Source organism: Narcine bancroftii, chromosome 2 (assembly GCF_036971445.1).
Source record: "Narcine bancroftii isolate sNarBan1 chromosome 2, sNarBan1.hap1, whole genome shotgun sequence".
NCBI classification, from domain to species: Eukaryota; Metazoa; Chordata; class Chondrichthyes; order Torpediniformes; family Narcinidae; genus Narcine; species Narcine bancroftii.
The window spans coordinates 290,997,409-291,018,205 of NC_091470.1; the positions used below are offsets into that span (position 1 = coordinate 290,997,409).

The 20,797-nt window shown below is 42.7% G+C and overlaps 1 protein-coding gene across 2 annotated transcripts in view; it reads left to right on the plus strand.

The window, feature by feature from the left end:
- Nucleotides 1–20,797, plus strand: part of arfgef1 (ADP-ribosylation factor guanine nucleotide-exchange factor 1 (brefeldin A-inhibited)) — a 178,134-nt gene that overhangs the window by 113,009 nt on the left and 44,328 nt on the right. For both annotated transcript variants that reach the window (XM_069921321.1, XM_069921322.1), the window contains 4 exons: nucleotides 629–740; nucleotides 2,649–2,854; nucleotides 2,974–3,058; nucleotides 16,469–16,634. In XM_069921321.1, the coding sequence (XP_069777422.1) occupies nucleotides 629–740; nucleotides 2,649–2,854; nucleotides 2,974–3,058; nucleotides 16,469–16,634 (569 nt within the window). The remainder of the gene's footprint in view (nucleotides 1–628; nucleotides 741–2,648; nucleotides 2,855–2,973; nucleotides 3,059–16,468; nucleotides 16,635–20,797) is intronic.

The following is a 20,797-nucleotide window of genomic DNA, read 5'->3' on the forward strand; positions in this document are numbered from 1 at the left end:
GCAATATTCAGGATGGCTTTCAAAATGATGTATTGAAATAGCAGTGACTTCCACTTTGAAGATTACCATTGTCACTTGGATCATTTTCTGGTGCTTTGATGCTGCAGAAATTGGTCAAGCTTTCCTGTTCTTCAGGTTATAGAATCATTCAGTGTGGAAACAGGCCCTTCAGTCCATCCAAACTAGTCCCATTTAGGTTCTTGAAAATTTATTCAAAGGTTTTCAAGATGTATGGTGAGCGCCACTGTCACTTGTACAGCATGACAACTATGTGCAAAGTTTTGACACAAGAGACTAGAGATGCTGGAATCTGGTTTAACACTATTTGCTGGATCAAGTGGCATCAGTGTGAGAAAAAGAATGGTCATTTTTTTCAGTCAGAGGTCAAAGGTTTTGGTCCAAAATATCAATCATTCTTTATCTCCCACTGATGCCTGCTTGATCTTCTGAGTTCCTCCAAAAGATTGTATTTATTATGTGGAAAATGTTCTACTGTTTGTACCTTCTAATCAAAACTCATTCTTGTTTTAATTGATATTCTGATCATATTTTTAAATTATTTGATTGTAAAAATGAAAATGCACAACGTTGACCAATGTCTCCCTGTGCTTTCATTTTATTTATTCAGATTTAATAAGAAACCAAAAAGAGGAATACAGTATCTCCAAGAACAAGGAATGCTTGGCACTACACCTGATGATATTGCCCAATTTCTGCACCAAGAAGAAAGATTAGATACGGTAAGAAGTTAAAATCTAACATTTTATTTTAATGCTTAAAAAGCCTTCCCTTGTTGTTTAAATGCTGTTACAAGTGATTTGCTGTTGTTACTGGGCTGTTTTTAATAAATGACCAGTTCTCCGAAAAAAAAGTTTATTTGACATAGGTCTGGTCTCGATCATTTTGGATAATCGGAGTTGTACTGTACTTTATATTTGTCTTCCCTCGTGCAATAGATACTGCCACTTTGGTTGAAATGGAAGGGGTCGTAAAGATGTAAGATTGAATATAATGGGCCAATGTTAAAAAGATGGGTAGAATTCAAAACACAAAAGACACTTGTTTCATGTGAGTGCAGATACAGTAGTTACTCAGGGAAAAAGTGATGGAAATTGTGGAGGTTTATTTCTCAATCATTTTCCTCCCCATTGACTTTGAAAACAGCATCAGTGAACTGAAGGACTTTTTTGTTTCAGCAGGTGAACAATGGTTCAAAATATGAGCCATTGAGGGTAAGAAGAGGGTTGAGGAGAGTAGTACAGTTTATATTGTATACATAGACTTTCAAAAGATGTGCTATTTAAAGGTTCACTTAATGCAGTGGAAACGTAGGGACAAAGGACAAGAGATTATGATATTATTTGATATCAGTTTAATTGGATAACTCTTTCAAAACACCGGCGCCGGTGAAATGTTCTTCAATCTGGATCATCAGTTCATAATTCGTATCTGACAGTGCTATATATATAAAAAAAATAATTTTGAGAAGAGTTGATATCAATAAAAATAAACGTTAAAGATGGTGATTTGTTCTAAAATCCCCATCAGCTTCACACGTTATTCTTGACCAGTCCCTTATAGATGTAACTTGAGTTCCACATCATTTGACTCTTAACTGGCCTCTGAAGATGTCCAACTACATTTGCATCAATGCACGGTACATGACATTTGTCAAAAATGCCCAACCCTAATAATTGGTTTAAAGAGTTCTGAAATCAAACTTGAACTGATGAAGAAGTGACCGATAAAGTTTAATCCAGATAAGTGTGAAGTGGAAGGTCAAACTTGAAAGTGGAGTCTGTGGTTAATGGCAGGATTCTTAACAGTGTGGAAGAACAGAGAGATCTAGGGAACTCAGACCATAGTTGCTGCACCAGTTGATAGGGTGGTTAAGAAAGTGTATGGTGTGTTAGCCTTTGGTCAGGGATTGAGTTCAAGAACCATGAACACATTAAAACACTGGTTATGCCACATGGTATATTGCATTCAGTTCTGGTTGCCATATGAAGGGAAGTATGTAGATGCTTTGGAGAGGCTGCAGAGGAGATTTACCAAGATGTTGCCTGGATTGGAGAACATGTCTTATGAAGCAAGGTTGACTGAGCTGGGGTTTTTGCCCATTTGAATAAGAGATAATTTAATGGAGGTACGTAAAATTATTAGGGGCTTAAATAGGGTGGACAAGTGTAACCATTTCTCCAAGGCAACAATAGTAAATACCAGAGGACATTTGATGAAGGTGAGTAGGGAATGTTTCGGGAGATGTCGGAGGTAAGCTTTTACACAGAGAATAGTGGATGCTTGGAATGCATTGCCAGGAGAGGTGGTGGAGGCTGGTACAATAGGGACATTCTAAAGACTCTTAGATAGGCACATGGATATAGGAGAAATCTAGAGTTGGGGTGTGAGGCAGGGAAAAATTAGTTTGTTATGAAGTAGGTTTACATGCCCAACATTGTGGGCTGAAGGAACTGTACTGTTAAGTTCTATGTAATATGCATTTGCAATTGTCTGTTGCATATTGGGCGATGTAAACAATAAGCTTTATTAAGGAAAAGCTACATCTACAATAAAATATTTTTGTAAAGCAAAAACATAATTTTATTGTTTGTGTGGATTACAGAATACTTTTTTCTTTTTTTCTTTAGACACAAGTGGGTGAATTTGTAGGAGATAATGACAAATTTAATAAAGAAGTAATGTACGCATACGTGGATCAGTTAGACTTCTCATCAAAAGATTTTGTCTCTGCTCTCCGAATGTTTCTTGAGGGTTTCCGTCTGCCGGGAGAAGCTCAGAAAATTGACCGATTAATGGAAAAATTTGCAGCCAGATACCTGGAGTGCAATCAAGGGTAAATTTCAACTCCTAAGTCTGGGTAAAGTAAACACCAAGAAACATGGTGGTTGCATTGAGATGCTATGCATTTCAAGTTGTAAAATATTTGTTAAAACTAATGCTTTGTCTTTTCAGGCAAACACTTTTTGCAAGTGCAGACACTGCATATGTCTTGGCATATTCTATCATTATGCTGACAACAGATCTTCATAGCTCACAGGTAATATGAAGAAAAGGTTTCACTTTTAGAATAATTCAAATATTGCTATCTTCATTTTTTTTAAAAGATAATCTGTTTTATTTTGCAGGCCGCGAAATGTATATAAGTATACAGTATATAGTGAAAATATTTAGGATGCTTTTCATTCTTATTCTTGAATTTTATGTTAGGTTTTCAATTCTTTTTTTTTGCCAGGTTATGGATAGAATTTAGTGTAAATTATGTGAAGAAAATATCAATGGAAAATAATAATTATCGGATAAAGAGATTCACGAATTAAAAGCACCCATAGGATGCCTGTATCTTATTGTATTCATCCAACTGTTTAAAAAGAAATATTGGAGCAAATGTGTGTTCAACCATGACCGTCTGAGGGTAGTGAAAGTGGGAGACATTGTAGATAATGCTGCAACATCTCAAGAGGCACTGTTTGCACTAATATTGATGATCATTGGGTGTTAAGAATTGAATGGTCTGATAATTTCATTATAGTTGGCTTAATTGATTTCTTTGCAGTTTGAGAGGGGAACCCTAAGCAATACAATCTCAGGAACATTTGTCTCATGCTGTTTTCATAAATTTATTCTAGTGCTGTTTCTACAATACCAATTAATAAAGCAAAATTATTCCAACTTCATTTACGGCTGTTTAGGTGCCTCGGCCAATCTTGAGCATAAGCAGTGTTTTCCATTCAGTTTTTCAGCACCATGATCAACATAATGCACATGAACACAAAAACACACCCTAAACTTAAAGAAAGACAATGAAGAAGATTGGTTAAAGTGAACGAGAAAAAAGATGAAAATATAAAATAGTAGATCAACATGATGCACATGAACACAAAAATACACCCTAAACTTAAAGAAAGAGAATGAAGAAGATTGGTTAAAGTGAACGAGAAAAAAGATGAAAATATAAAATAGTAGATCAACATAAACAGTCATGGAAATAATTCAGAATCCTTCAACAACGATTTGCACCATTGAGAAATAAGGACTCGGAGTGAGGGATGATTCAACTGTTGCTATACAAGGAAGTTGAGGATGAAACCAATTTAAACAATAAGTTTCGCAAAATGCTGGGTAATTTAGAAAAAAAGAAAACTAGTAGAGTATGATTGTATTAAACAGAAAAGGAGGAAATTTTCCAATACAATTTCTAGGTATAAAAACAGTAAGAACACTATTGACACTAAAAATAAAACAAATTCTTGTAGACGCAAGGCTGAGGAATTGGAGAAATGGAAATAACTGTGAAGAAATGTTTTGTATCTGCCTTCTCAGTGGATGATAACAGCACCCTAATAACAATAGAAAAACTGAGGCAAGAGAGAAGAACTAAAACAGTTGTGAAGAGAAAAAATTTGGGGAAAACTAAGTGTTACTAAAGGCTGATGTATCACTTCCACCTGATATTGCAAAATATCCTTTTATCTGGAAAGGTTAGAATTGATTGGAAAATTGCAAATGTAAGCCCCTATTCAAGAAAGGAGGGTGACAGTAAATAAGAAATGCTGACTAGTTAGATGACAAGTATCATTATTTAGAAAATGCTAACAGAACATTCAGAATAGCAATGAAATCCAGCAGAACCAACATGGTTTTATTAAAGGGAAATTTTGTGTGAGAAATCCATTGACAAGGCAGCATGAACGAGGCAGCAGAAGGATAACCAGTAGATATATTTAGTTTTCCAGAAGGCATCGACTAATGTGCAACAATAAAAGGTTACTGCAGAAGGCCATGGAACTACTATGCATATAGATTGGCTAACTTTCACCTTGGCAAGCTGCAGCAACACTGGCGACATGAGGCACAATTGAAATGATTTTAAACAGCTCACAACCTTGCGAATTTGGACAATGTCACTGCCCTTCCAGATAGTCTGAGCACCTTCTATGCACAGTTTGATGAGAGGAACAGGTTGATGCCAAAGAAAGCTCAGTGTTCCCCTGATGAATGGGCTCCTCTGCATAGCCGTAGCTGACATGAGGAGAACCCTATCTAAGGTGAACCCACAAAAGGCAGCGGGACCAGACAACATATCTGGTTAAGTACTGAAGAACTGGACAGACCAATTGACAGAGATCTTCATGAACATATTCAACAGCTCACTGCAGTAGTCCATAGTTCCCACAGGGTTCAAGGCAGCCACCATCATCCCGGTACCCAAGAGGGTGACAATAACTGGTTTCAATGACTACCACCCTGTGGCGCTGACCTCCACCATTATGAAATGCTTCAAGTATCTGGTGATGGAAGGCATCAAACCACACCTCCCAGAGATGCTGGACCTATTTCAATTTGCTCATAGAAGAAACTGTTCCACAGATGATGCTATAATCTTGTCGTTTCACTCCATCCTGGCCCACCTGGAGAATGACGCCTCATATTTCAGACTGCTGTTGATTAACTTCACCCCGGCTCAGAGGAGTTGTCCCCGCTGAGACTCAACACCTCTCTCTGTAATTAGATCCTGGACTTCCTAATGGAAAGATGACAGTCTTTCTGGGCCGGTAGCAGAATGTCGAGCGCAGTCACGCTGAGCACTCGCTCACCTCAGGATGGTGTGCTCAGCCTGCTCCTGTTTATGCTACTGAGACATGACTGCTTTGCCAGATCCAGTTCCAACAATGTCATCAAATTTGCAGATGACACAACAATAGTTGGCACATCAGCAACAACAATGAGTGGCGCAAAAGAGAAGAGATAGAAAATCTCATAAAATAATGCAACAGTAACAACCTGCCTCTCAACGTGGACAAGACGAAGGAGATTATTGTGGATTCAGGAGGACCAGGAATGACTACCTTCCACTACATATCAACAACTTCAGTAGACAACTCCAAGTTCCTTGGAGTTCACTTAACTATCGTGAACACACAACATCTCCTCACCGGGAGCAGAGCAGATGCCATGGGTTCCCAGCTACTGGAGAACAATGCTAACCAACCAAGAGACGGAGAGGTAGGAGCACAGCCGGATCTCCCCCCAAGTTACCCAAGGAGACTTCGTCCCAGAGGAAGATCGCACTCTGTTCCTGAGCCTGCAATTAGTACTGAAGATTACCAAAGTGGTGGGCATGTGGGCTCAGGGTGATGGACACTGACCAATCTGTAAGGATTGCAAACTGTGGACTCTTATGAATAAAAAATGGAAATTAAATTAGCAACTCTAAATGCGCTCAGTGCTAAATGCACTATGCGATGTGTTAATGCTTTACAATACCTTGATAAAGTCAAAACATGGGATTTTCCTATAGGAGTGTGAGTTACCACACCACCAAAACTATTGGAGGCGGTCACGATGGTGGCCCCATGGGTTGTTGGTATGGTGGGGTGGTGGGGGTAGCTATTGTTGTCTGGGCGTCTTGCTCCAGGGAGGCAACTTTCCAATCACTGAGTTTAAGGAAGTGGTTGAGGGATATCTCCTTGAGGTGGACTTGAAGTACCGCGACATTCTGCTTCGGCTGATCAAAGTGGACGCCTTGCCCAAAAAACTGAGAGGGTGGCCGACTTCCAGCAGCTCTCATCATTGCTGGTGATGTCCAAGCCGGTCGTTTTGGCTGGTGACTTCAACTGCATCATAGCTGTGGCTATACGATCCAGCAGTGCTGACAGCAGACAGGACAGTGCCTCCAAACTCCTGATGGAGACAGAAAAGGATGCACAGCTTCATCAACTCTGCTGGTGTCTCACAGCCGCAGCCCACGTGGTAGAAATTGAATGGCTCTACCTGGTCCCGGATAGACTTTGTCTTCATGATGAAGGCTGTCATGGTCAGAACCACCAACATTAAACCAATATTCTTCTTTGACCACTGCCTCCTTCAAGCCACCTGTCACCTACAGGAGGACCATAAGGCAGGCAGGGGAACGTGGAAGCTGAATGTGAAACTGCTGATTCCAGATAACAGATCAGTGATTCCCAAACTTTTTCCATCTGGCGCCCACTTGGCCTCCAGGCCACATCCAATGCATGATGTCAGTACCACATGACAGCCACAGAGACCAGCTCTAGTGAGAATGCTTTGTTACTGTTTATTTTGCTCACTACTGCCACCCCGAGTCTGGCCAGAAAGTTGTTGCACCGGCTTCTTCATTAAACTTTGCAGAAGATCTGAATAATAACCTTCAGTCTTAAGGTTTGGAATGCCCCCTTTTTCGTCACCACCTCCTTGAATATTTCTACTGCCCACAGGGGGGCGGCTGTGCCCACTTTGGGAATCACTATTGTAGAGGAACTAAAGAAGGAGTATGCTAGAGAACGATGAAACCCTTCTTTGATTTCCCCAGTGACCTGGTGGGATGCAACCAAGGAGAACATCAAGAGGTTCTTTATCCTCAAAGGTGTTCAGAGGACAAGAGAGAGGTAGAAGGAACTGAGCCAAGTCCAGACTGACCTGCAGCATCAACTCACATCCACCCCTGAGGTGAAAAGCCAGAAAGCCTTGCAATTTATCTCAGAGTCCTCCAAGCCAGAATGGCCTCCCAAAATTTTCTGTACTCTATTACAGAGCACATCAGCAAATAGGAATGTCTAGATCAGCCAGTCACTCTGGGGTGCTGACATACTTTATCCATTCCTTTGGGTTGAGTAAGACTCATGGAAGTGTTGGCCTATTGGCTGAGTTGCACACAGCTCTGTGGAGCGGAGCTGGATGAGCCCAGACCTGCTGGTGACATTATCGAGGTAGGGGAAGGCAGCCTTCAACCCATACTCATCCACCATTCTGTCCATCTGCCTCTGGAATATAGAAACCCCGTTAATGATACCAAAAGATACCAAATTCCTCCAGAATTGATAGAGACAGCCATTAGCCTCAAATGCCATATATAGACAGACCTCGGAACGGATTGGTAGCTGGTGATGAGAAGCTTTCAGGTCAATGGTTGAATAGACCCAATTCTGTGCAATATCATTCACCATATCCGAAATTAGAGGTAGGGGTTATGCATCCAGGAGTGTGTACTGATTAATAGTTTGGCTATAGTCAATTACTAGCCTGGACTTGTTTTCCCCTTTTACCACTACCACTTGTGCTCTTCACAGGCTGGTGCTAGGTTCAATTATACCTTTGTCAAGTAGATGTTGTGTCTCAGACTTTATGAAAAGTTGGTCTGCTGTGCTGTACCTCCTGCTCTTGGTAGCAATAGGTTTGCAGTCCGAGGACAGATTCGGGAAGAGAGGTGGGGGCTCGATATTCAATGTGGAGAGGCTGCTTGTCGGTTCTGATTTTAGGGGCCCTCTGTTCTCAACCGTTATGTGGAAAGGGGCCAGCATACTCCAAGTTCATGCTTTTAAGGTGAGACAGGAAGTCCAGACCCAACAACACCGGAGCACACAATTCATCAAGTATATACATGCGAAATTTACAGAATCCACCTCCCCCCACCAAAACGACAGATGTACTATGTAATGTTGTTGAATATGTGTAGAATGAGATGCAAGGATTATGCAGTAATTGGAAGGATACATTTTTCAGTTATATTCTTGCACAGTCCGTGAGTCTATGAAGCTTTTAGTAGAGCCTTTGACGATCAGGCATTTAGTGGAATGTCCATTTACCTTCGAGACTCCATACTCCATACTCTACTTGAGTGGCCCCCAACATCCTTGGTTGCCCTGCGTGGGTAAAATGGCATTGACCTAGTGGTGTGGCAAGATGGCCACCCTCCTTCCTCCTCCGATGATGATGGCACAGAGTTTGAATTTGAGTCACAAGATGGCCGCTGATCCATTTCTCGCTGTTTCTTCACTGTCAGCCTCCGTCAGCGTGTAGCGCAGCAAATTGTCTCAGGTGAATTCGAGGCAGACAACTTGTGGCTGGAATTGGATTCGGGAGTGGTGCAGGCCGTGGATTTCCCCTTGTGCGACAAACCCTCACCCAATGCCCTTTCTTGCCACAGCTGGAACACACTGAGTCTTTGGCCGGGCAACAAGATCAGGGATGCTGGCTCTGGCTGCAGAAAGAGCCCTCCCTAGCGTGGGAAGCAGCAGCCATTAGGGCAGGGATAGCGGGAGCAGCCAGTCCCTGGGTGAGTGAGCTCGCTGTCTTTGAGGTCGGCGATCTTCAGCTTGGCCTGTCCCAATGATTTGGCCAGTTTAATGTGGCTAGCCAGGTCCTTCTTTCCCGACTCCAGCAGTTTCTGCCTCAGATGCCTTGAGCAGACCCCCGCAACTAGAGTGTCCTGGATTTGTTCTTACGAATGCGGCCCGTAGCCGCTTTGTACCTGCACTTCTTGGCAAACATCCACAGATCCAGCAGGTAATCATCAATGGTCTCTCCTGGCTATTGGGAACGTGGAGCGAGTAGGTGCCTCGCTAGAACCTCGTTTTGTGACTTCAGGTATCTAGCCTTCATTGCCTCAATGGCAGCATCATATGTAGTGCAGTCCTTGATGACTGCATACCCTTTCATTCTTACCCTTGAAACGTGTGCGGGCCTCCTGAGTTCATCGGTGTGGATGACGTATCTGGTCGCGTTCAGGTAGGCCTGGAAGCAGTCGAGCCAGTATTTGAACTCCTTAGCCGCATTGGGGGACAGAGGGTTGGTTAGCAGCATACCAGGCTTGAGCAGCGCTTCCATCGTTAGGGAATAAGCTAATAAAATTGTAGTGCGAATAAAAGCTCCCACGACTGGAGGGAGAACAAATGCTTTTATTAGCCTATAACTATGGGTAGGGTTTCATAATAGTCTTCGGAAGGTTTCTGGGTATAGGCGGGAAACCAGGGTTATATGAGAGCAGATGGGGCCGGAGCCAGCCATCAGCACAACACACTACCAGTGAATCCCAGTTCACTGCAGTGTGACCACTTTCCCCAATATTAGTGATAGGGTTGGTGGATCAAAATATGTTTCCCATAGGAATCTATTTCAACTCTCCCACCACCATTCCTATGGTGACAGGTCTATCCTTGGCCTTGTCTATTGTCAGGGAAAATTGAGGAACAACATATATTTTAATTCCCTTCCCTCAACTCCCAAGACTCCCTCTCCTCTCTAGCCAATTTCACCTTTTCTTTCACTCTTTATACAGTTCAGAATCGAAGTGTTGACACTTTGTCTGATGCGGTCAGACCTGCATCCAACCATTGTTTCTTTGCTAAAAAAGATTCCAGTAATTGGAAGTTTGTTGCAATTATTGGAGGTTAATTATCCCAGCCCAGTATCACCAATGAAGGTGTTCCTTAGGGCATGTCCTTGGCTCAATCATTTTCAATTACCTTGACTTTCATCAGATGTTCATTAATGATTGTACTTTTGTACTTTGTTCAATTCCATTTCCAGCTCCTCAGCAAATGAAGCAGTTAATTCCTTTCTACGGTTAAATCAAGGCAACATTGAATCATTCATAAGTGTCAAGAAACATTTGCATTCCAAAAGTAACAGACAATAATCACCTCCAAAAGAAGAGAGTCCAACCACTTGCCTATGGCATTCAATGACATTGCCATTCCAAAATATTCCATAATCATCATCTTGGGAATCTCAACTCGGCTATATTCAAAAGAATCAGAATTTATTATTGTGAACATGTCATGAAATTTGTTTGTTTGTTTTGTACAGGTGCAAATCTTGCTAAATTACATTTAAAAACATTAATTAGGGCAAAAAGAAGAGATCGTGAGGTAGTGTCTGTGGGTCATTGTTTATTCAAAAATCTGCTGGCAGAGGGGAAGAAGCTGTTTTTGTGTCACTGGGTGTTTATCTTCCTGATGGTAACAGCGTGAAGAGGACATGGCTTGGATGGTGAGCGTCTTTGAGGGTGGAGGCTGCTTTCTTAAGACACTTCTTGTAGATGTTCTCGATGGAGTGAAAACTGATGCTTATGAAGGCGCTGGTCAAGTTCACAACTGTCTAGTCTTTTTTCTGTCCTGTGCAATTGCACGTCCATAGCAGACAGTGATGTGACCAAGCAGAATGCTCTCCACGGTACACCTGCAGAAATTTGCAAGAGTCTTTGATGACATGCCAAATCTCCTCAAACTCCTTACTAAGTACAGATATGTGCTGCTTAACATCCATGATATGTTCTGTGAAATTGGACGTTATGCAATGTGGATGTTGTGAGAACACAATATTATATTCTTAGCAAAACTATGTGAGATACTGTAATGTACATGTAAACGTTTTATTTGCAAGTAGGAATCAGTGGGGGGGACTGTGGGGACCGACGTGGGGCTATGGTCAGAGAGTGGAGCAGTGGGATCAGTGTGGGGACTGACCCAGAGCTGTGGGGAGAGAGCAGGGCAGTTAGATCAGTGTGGGTATACAATGTACAATTTCCTAAAGCAAGCAATTGCGTTTTCTAAATTGCTGGTGATTTGCTCGTGGTAACTGAATAATTATGGGACCATGGACATTGCGGCTGGACATTGTCCGAATGGATGTTAAGCTGCGCATACCTGTATAGCCATTGGTGGGCTTTTATGTGATTGCATCGACATAGAGGCCTCAGGACAGATCTTTAGAGATGTTAATACCCAAGAATTTCCACTGCTGACTCTTCGATGAGGACTGGTTTGTGTTCTCTTGATTTCCCCTTCCTGAAGTCCACAATCCGTTCTTTCATTGTGCTAATGTGGTTTTGTTAAATTTTAGACAAACCCCGGTACATTTTGAAGGGTGGGAGGAAACTGGACGAAAACTATACAGACGTGGGAGAACATACAAACTCCTTGCATGCAATGTCGTATTTGAACCACAGTCCTGGTAATTGACAATGTTACAGAGCTATGCTAATCACTACACTAACTGTGCTGCCCCATGTTGTGCCACCACTCAACCAGTTGATCTGTCTCACTCCTGCACACTTCTGATTCCTGTCTGATTCTGCCAACAACTGTGGTGTCATCGGCAAATTTGTAGATGGCATTTGAATTGTGCCAAGCCACACAGTCATGGCTGTAGAGCAGTGGGCTAAGCACTCATCCTTTGGGTGCCCCTGTGTTGATTGTCAATGAGGAGGATATATTACTGATTTGTACTGCCTGTGGTCTTCTGATGAGGAAGCCAAGGATCCAGTTGCAGAGGAGTGTGCAGTGCCCAGGTTTTGGAGCTTGTTGGTCAGTATTAAGGGCATGATGGTGTTGAAAGCTGAGCTATTGTCGATGAAGAGTAGCCTGATTTATATGTTGCTATTGTTTAGGTGATCCAGAGCTGAGTGGGGAGCCAGTGATATTGCATCTGCTTTGGAGGAATTGTCATTGTATGTCTTCACTTGGGTACGAGTTAATTAAGGCTATGACCAACCTCTCAAAGCATTTCAGCACAGAATATGCGAGAGCTACTGGATGATGGTCATCGAGGTGCTCACTTTACTCTTCTTGGCCATTGGTATAATTAGTGCTTTTAAGTAGATGGGAACCTCCATCTGCAAAAGAAAGTCCAGGATTTAGTGTTTAATATTCAGTACCCTGCCAGATATGCCATCAGGGCCTGGCGCCTTGTGAGAGTTTATCCTCTTAAAGGATGTTCTGACATGGGCTTCAGAGGCAAATATCACAGGGTCATCAGCTTCTGTAAGGATTCTCATTGAGTTTTCCTTTTCAAAACGAGTATAATTGGTATTCATTTCATAAGATAGTTGTAGAGCTCGTCGAAAGAATCAAAGACTTCTTGATCCAAACCAAGGCTTTTATTAGCAAAAGACAGGAGCTCTTCACAGGTGGCCGACCAGTCCGGAATGATCCGACCTGGCTAGGGACACAACCATTTAAGGCCCAGACAATAGGCATGGCTTAGCTCTCAGCCAATCGCTGTAAGCACAGTCTAGATACAGTAACTATATACACTATGTACATTGGTGATATATCTGTACTATCACAATAGTGAAGAATCACAACCATTTATGTAGTTCAACCTTGCCTTGTAGGATGTAGTGGCCTGCAATCTTTGCTATAGCTGGCAGTCTCTAGCTTCCCTCAGAAATGAGTCTTTGCTGCTGAGTTGGCCTTCCTTAGGTCGTACCTAGACTTCCTGTAGAGATCTGGATCACCAGTCTCGAATGCCCTCAGCCTCGGCACGTTATGAATCTTTTGACTGGGGTACTCATTGTATGTGCACGTGGACATATCCTCATCCAGGCAGGACTTGATGAAGTCGGTGACAGCTGTGGCATATTCATTTAAGTTTGAGGACAAGTCTTTGAATATGGTCCAGTCCACCGATTCGTAACAGCCCTGCAGGTGCTCCTCTGCCTCCCTCAACCATATTTTCGCTGTCTTCACCACTGGTGCTGTAGTCCTTTGTCTCTGCTTGTATGCCAGGTGTAGAAGAACATCAGATGATCATATTTGCTGAAGTGTGTTCGTAGGATAGCTCACTCGGCATTCTTCATGGTGGTGTAGCAGTGGTCAAATGTGTTGGCTCCTCTGGTTTTGTGGGTAATGTGTTGGTGTTAGTTCGTTAGAGACTTCTTCAGGTCAGGCCCTACAATGATTGGGAAGGCATCAAGGTGTACTGTCTCGAGTGTTCTCTCATGGCTGCTGATCACAGAGCTTATCCCTTCCATTGCTAGCCTGATGTTAACCTGGGGCAGAATGTATACAGTGATCAAGATGATGGCAGTGAACTCCTTTGGCAAGTAGATTGGACAGCACTTGATTGCCATGTTACATTTGGGGGGAACAGGACTAGGACATAACCATCACGTTTGTGCACCACGATGAATTAATGATGACACAAACGCTGCCTCCTTTGGTTTTTTTTTCCTAATGCTGGTGTCCAGTCCACGGAGTGGAATGTGAAGCCCTTGGACTCTTGGGCTGTGTCCAGAATGCCCTTGTTCAGCCATATCTCAGTGAAGCACATCACACAGCAATCCCTGATGGCCCTCTCCTGCTGTAATCTGGCTCTGGACCATCCACATTAATAGAGAGACTGGGTCTTCTTTGGCAAGTAACCAACCTCCTCTTGTTCAGTGCCAATCATGCTCAAGAAATTTGACATCATCGGGATGTAGCAGCCCACTTGATGAGTGCACTATCAACACCTCTAAATAATAATTTGTACCATTATTGGTACATAATAGTTGCAGGGTGTACCATCTACAAATTACGCAATAAATACTAGCCCAGATTACTTTAATGACACCCATTTCCTGGGATACCTACCAACATCAAAGTCAAGGGCAACAGATGTGTAGGAACACCACCTGTTAATTCTCCTCTACATCACACATCTTCCTGACTTGGAAATATATTCGCACTTATCCATTGTGGAAATATATTCGCACTCATCCATCGTGGATCCAGAGGTTTTCTCGCCAATGTACTTTCCCCAGGACTGCAACTATTCAAGAATATGACTCACCACCATTGTTTGAAGAGAAATAAAGGATGGGCAATAAATTCTGGCTTTGTCTAAATTCAGAAAAGAATTGATTGCCAAGATGAAGTTATCTTGAGTGAAAATCTGGAATCTCAAAGAAAAGAAGATGTTATTTTTCCTAATAGGAGAAATCTAGATGAAATTTTTGAATTCTTTATATCAAAACTAGAGGCTGAAACATCAAATATTGCAAGGGAGAGATGAATAGATCTTCAACACAGTAGTCCATTATCTATTCATTATTAGAATCAGGCAGATAAGGGTTGAAACTAAAATCAGATCAGCCTTCATAATATAGTGGAATAGGATAAGAGAAGAATTTGACCTGCTTTTGAGCATTTCCCTTATGTTCTGCATATATGTTCTCTGTCAGAAAATAATTATCTTGTAAAGGTAAAAATACATAACTGACATTTCAGGCTTGAGCCCTTCATCAAGGTATGGGAAAATGTTGGCAGGTCATATGGATTAAATGGTAGGCTATTGAGATGTGCAGAGCAACAAAGGAATTTAGGAGTTGTGGTAAATAGTACCCTCAAGGCGATACTCAGGTAGATGGTGTGGTGAAGAAGGCATTTGGAATGTTGGCCTTCATAAATCGGAGTATTGAATTCAAGAGTAGAGAGGTTATGATGAAATTGTACAAGGCATTGGTGAGGCCAAATTTGGAGTACTGTGTACAGTTTTGGTCACCAAATTATAGGAAGGATATAAACAAAATAGAGAGAGTGCAGAGAAGGTTCACGAGAATGTTGACAGGATTTCAAGGTTTGAGTTACAGGGAAAGGTTGTGCAGACTGGGGCTTTTTTCTCTGGAGCATAGAAAATTGAGAGGGGACTTGATAGAGGTGTTTAAGATTTTAAAAGGGACAGACAGAGTAAACGTGGATAGGCTTTTTCACTTAAGAGTGGGGGAGATTCAAACTAGAGGGCATGGTTTAAGATTGAAGGGGGAAAATTATAAGGGGAACATGAGGGGAAATTTCTTTATGCAAAGGGTGGTAGGGATGTGGAATGAGCTTCCGACAGACGTGGTCGAGGCGGGATCATTGGTTATATTTAAGGAAAGACTGGATAGTTACATGGATAGGAGAGGACTGGAGGGGTATGGATCGGGTGCTGGTCAGTGGGACTAGGAGGGTGGGGATTTGTTACAGCATGGACTAGTAGGGCTGAACTGGCCTGTTCTGTGCTGTAAGTGGTAATATGGTTATATGGTGTCCCAACAAAAAGGAGGGGAGAGTTGTGGTTGCAAAGGCTGCAGGTGATAGGGGAAGGAAGGGAGGGGACAGTAGTGATCAAGGGGAGGAGGGATGGCTTGGTGAATAGAAGGGGCAGGGAGGGAGGAGACCTGGGAATGGAAGGGGAGGGGGAAAAGCAGAGCAGGTTAGCAGAAACCAGAAAAGTCAATGTTAATGCCACCTGGCTGGAGAGTGCCCAGACTTAAAATCATGTGTTGTTCCTCAAATTTGCGGGTGATCTTGATGGGATAGGACACAAGGCCATGGGAGTATGACACTAAATGGAAATGGTTGGCTATTGGAAGGTCTCTGTCACTGGTGTGGATGGAGTGAAGGTGCTCAGCGAAGGGATCCCCAGTCTCTGATGTAGAGAAGACAACAAAGGGAGAACCAGATGCAGTAAATTAGTCCTGCGGACACACATGAAGTGTTGCTTCACTTGAAAGGCCTGTTTGGGGCCCGGATCATGGTGAAGGAGGAGATAAGGGCACAAGTGTGACTCTTCCTGTGGTCATAGGGGAAAGTGCTGGGGGGGCATTGGTGGGGAGGAATGAGTGCACGAGGAGTCATGGAGGGAATTGTCTCTACAGAAGGCAGAGAGGGTAGTAGGATCCTGTTGTAAGTGCCAGAAATTCCAGAGGATAATGTATTGGATGTGGAGGTTGGTGGGGTGGTAGGTTAGAATAAGGAGAATCCTCTGTTTGTTGCATAAAGGACACTTTGACCTGCTGATTTTTGAGTTTTACTTTTTATTCAAACTTTGCATGTAATAGGATATAATTTTACAAGTGCTTAGAGATAATTTTATTTATTTTCTGGGTTTTTTTTTAAAAAAGGTGAAGAATAAAATGACAAAAGATCAATATATTAAGATGAATAGAGGAATTAATGACAGCAAGGATCTTCCTGAAGAATATCTGTCAGCTATCTATGATGAAATAGCAGGAAAGAAAATTTCAATGAAAGAAACAAAGGAGCTAACAATCAAATCCTCCAAACAAAGTAAGTTAAATTATGCCTTTCAGTTTTAATTTTATAGCTATGAATGTGTCTATCACTGAGTTTTTTTCCAAGATAATGGTCAGATTTTTAACATCTTGTGCTAAATGTTTTCCCGTCTTTCATGTCACATTTTAGTAGATCTTATCGCCTCTATAATCCATGTAATATTCTTTTCCTAGCATATTTTCTTAATTTTTATTTTTAATATTTTCTTCAATATAATATTGCTTGAACCAAGATTTTTATTTATTTTAGACTTAGATGAAGGAATAATATGTATTTATCTCTGCTCTTGATGGAGAACCTGAAAGATGGATCATTATTTGTTTTGTCTGACATTGTGTTTTAATTTATAAAATCTCAGGCTTGCATGGCTTCCATTGTCATGTTTGTATAGAATCTTAAAACAGATTCTTGTACAGTAAAATCCCCATTATCCGGCACATGAGGATTGCAGATGTCAGTTATACGAATTTTCCAGTTGACTGAGACTTGCTCTTCCAATGCTTACAAATTCATCTGCATTAGGAATATAGAGTTTAAAAGGCAAAAGACATTGCAAAATGTAATTTTAAAAAAATTCAGCATTGTAGTCTTATGTAAAGTTCACTTTAATTAGTTAATTCCTATAACTTACAAAATTGAAACTTGAACCTCAGTCACTGGCGCTGTAACAGTGACCCAGACAGGCTCATGGCTCAACCTGACTCACCTCCATGCCAGTGTCCTGGTCAGGCCCATGGCTCAACCTGACTCATCTTCACGCCAGTGACCTGGTCAGGCCCACAGCTCAACCTGACTCACCTCCACGCCAGTCTCCTGGTCAGGCCCATGGCTCAACCTGACTCACCTTCATGCCAGTGACCTGAACAGGCCCTTGGCGCACTGTCCTTTAAATTCGAACTCCAATCGCGAGTGCTGTAATCGCCTTGTGCTCACCAAGGGGTTCTGTATTGCTTCGGAAAATCTTTAATTTTACTATTTTAAACTTTTATGTAAAACTTTATTTTTAAATGTATTTATTTCCTCAACACTTTTGCTGGTTGTTTGAGTTTTTGGTTGAGTGCCGAATAATGGGGATTATACTGTGCATTCTCTTTGGCTTGGCTTCGCGGACGAAGATTTATGGAGGGGGTAAAAAGTCCACGTCAGCATTATACTGTGGACATATAAGGCAATTGAACAACTGAAAAGTGGCAAAGCAGCAGGTATGGATGGAATCCCCCCCCAGAGGTCTGGAAGGCTGGCGGCAAAACTCTGCATGTCAAACTGCATGTTTTTCAAGCTTTGTTGGGACCAAGGAAAACTGCCTCAGGACCTTCGTGATGCCATCATCATCACCCTGTACAAAAACAAAGGCGAGAAATCAGACTGCTCAAACTACAGGGGAATCACGCTGCTCTCCATTGCAGGCAAAATCTTCGCTAGGATTCTCCTAAATAGAATAATACCTAGTGTCGCCGAGAATATTCTCCCAGAATCACAGTGCGGCTTTCGCGTAAACAGAGGAACTACTGACATGGTCTTTGCCCTCAGACAGCTCCAAGAAAAGTGCAGAGAACAAAACAAAGGACTCTACATCACCTTTGTTGACCTCACCAAAGCCTTCGACACCGTGAGCAGGAAAGGGCTTTGGCAAATACTAGAGCGCATCGGATGCCCCCCAAAGTTCCTCAACATGGTTATCCAACTGCACGAAAACCAACAAGGTCGGGTCAGATACAGCAATGAGCTCTCTGAACCCTCCTCCATTAACAATGGCGTGAAGCAAGGCTGTGTTCTCGCACCAACCCTCTTTTCAATCTTCTTCAGCATGATGCTGAACCAAGCCATGAAAGACCTCAACAATGAAGACGCTGTTTACATCCGGTACCGCACGGATGGCAGTCTCTTCAATCTGAGGCGCCTGCAAGCTCACACCAAGACACAAAAAAAACTTGTCCGTGAACTACTCTTTGCAGACGATGCAGCTTTAGTTGCCCATTCAGAGCCAGCTCTTCAGCGCTTGACGTCCTGTTTTGCGGAAACTGCCAAAATGTTTGGCCTGGAAGTCAGCCTGAAGAAAACTGAGGTCCTCCATCAGCCAGCTCCCCACCATCTCCATCGGGCACACAAAACTCAAAACGGTCAACCAGTTTACCTATCTCGGCTGCACCATTTCATCAGATGCAAGGATCGACAACGAGATAGACAAATAGCGCCTTTGGAAGACTACACAAAAGAGTCTGGAAAAACAACCAACTGAAAAACCTCACAAAGATAAGCGTATACAGAGCCGTTGTCATACCCACACTCCTGTTCGGCTCCGAATCATGGGTCCTCTACCGGCATCACCTACGGCTCCTGGAACGCTTCCACAGCGTTGTCTCTGGTCCATCCTCAACATTCATTGGAGTGCCTTCATCCCTAACATCGAAGTACTCGAGATGGCAGAGGCCGACAGCATCGAGTCCACGCTGCTGAAGATCCAGCTGCGCTGGGTGGGTCACGTCTCCAGAATGGAGGACCATCGCCTTCCCAAGATCGTGTTATATGGCGAGCTCTCCACTGGCCACCGTGACAGAGGTGCACCAAAGAAGAGGTACAAGGACTGCCTAAAGAAATCTCTTGGTGCCTGCCACATTGACCACCGCCAGTGGGCTGATATCGCCTCAAACCGTGCATCTTGGCGCCTCACAGTTCGGCGGGCAGCAACCTCCTTTGAAGAAGACCGCAGAGCCCACCTCACTGACAAAAGACAAAGGAGGAAAAACCCAACACCCAACCCCAACCAACCAATTTTCCCCTGCAACCGTGTCTGCCTGTCCCGCATCGGACTTGTCAGCCACAATCGAGCCTGCAGCTGACGTGGTCATTTACCCACTCCATAAATCTTCGTCCGTGAAGCCAAGCCAAAGAAGATACTGTGCATTACGAAGACAGTATCTAGGCCTTAAATATAAGTAATAGAAAGCGTATCTACTCTCCCAGTATGTCAGTGTCAAAGAGTTCCAAGCAATCAAGGATTCTGCCATTTTTAGAGGAATGTGCAAAATCGTATCATCCCACATTATGGTGCATCATCCAAAAAGTTAACAAGTCCTCTTGTATCGAGTGATTGTGATCCATTTGCTCTGGGTCCAGCATGCTTTCATTCAGCTATTTCAATATGCTATTTGTGACAGATTATGTTGTGTTTGTATTGTATATAGATATGTCTTTGGGAGATAAATTGTGGCAGGTTTGTTTGTGTAGGTCACATACAAACACTTTAAAACAGATCTTATTTAAAATACTGGAGCTCTGCTCATGCTAAACATGTCGGCCCCAGAGCCTTTGAAAACGTTTGGAGAGTGCTCAAGAGACTTCACTAATGGATTGTTGTTTACAAAAAGGCAATAGATGAAAGAGCTTGTTGGAGCTGCAGATTGTCTGGAGGGTCATGGGGTTATGCAAGCAGAGAGTTTCAAACAGGTTTTTTCTCAGAGAGAGAAGGAGAGAGACAGAATTCAGTTCTGCAGTTTTACAGTCAGGAGCAGCAGCTGGGACTGGAACAGGACAAGCTGGAAAACTTGTGGAAACCCCATTTGAAAGACAGGTTATGAGTGCTTAGTTCAGCCTGGTCGAAGCCCTTGTGGTTCATGCAAGAGGAGAGGACTGGCTGACTAATGTTTTACTTGAAATAAGAGAAACAAAAAGGAACTCTGTGGTGACCTGAAAGAAAGAGGTTATCATCTGGAGAGCCCTGAGGGGAAAGTTTCTTCGGCAAGACACTGAAGTGGCTGATTAAAAAGGAATCAGTTGTGGGTGTCCAGTGTACAACAAATCTCTCTCTGAAAACCAACAAGAACCTTCCTGAGCAGTAGCCGTTTACCTTTCAAGCACCAAAGCCTGGTGAACTTTATAAATGTTAAATTCTATGCACAGTATAAGAATTGCCTGCAAACAGTGAACTTGGAGGAATGAGAAGTGAGATTGTAAGTGGAGTGGAGCTTAGGGATGGTTCCAAAGGGAAAAGCGAGTTTGCAAGCTCATGAACTGGGTTTTTAATCCTGCAACCGGCCTACGTAAGGAGCAGGACCAATTGGAAGGTGTCTTTACCTATGGGTGAGTCTGACATTGAAATGACTTTCGACCTGCTTCCTGACTGGGTGGTCAGATGACCCTTCAGGTTGCAATCATAT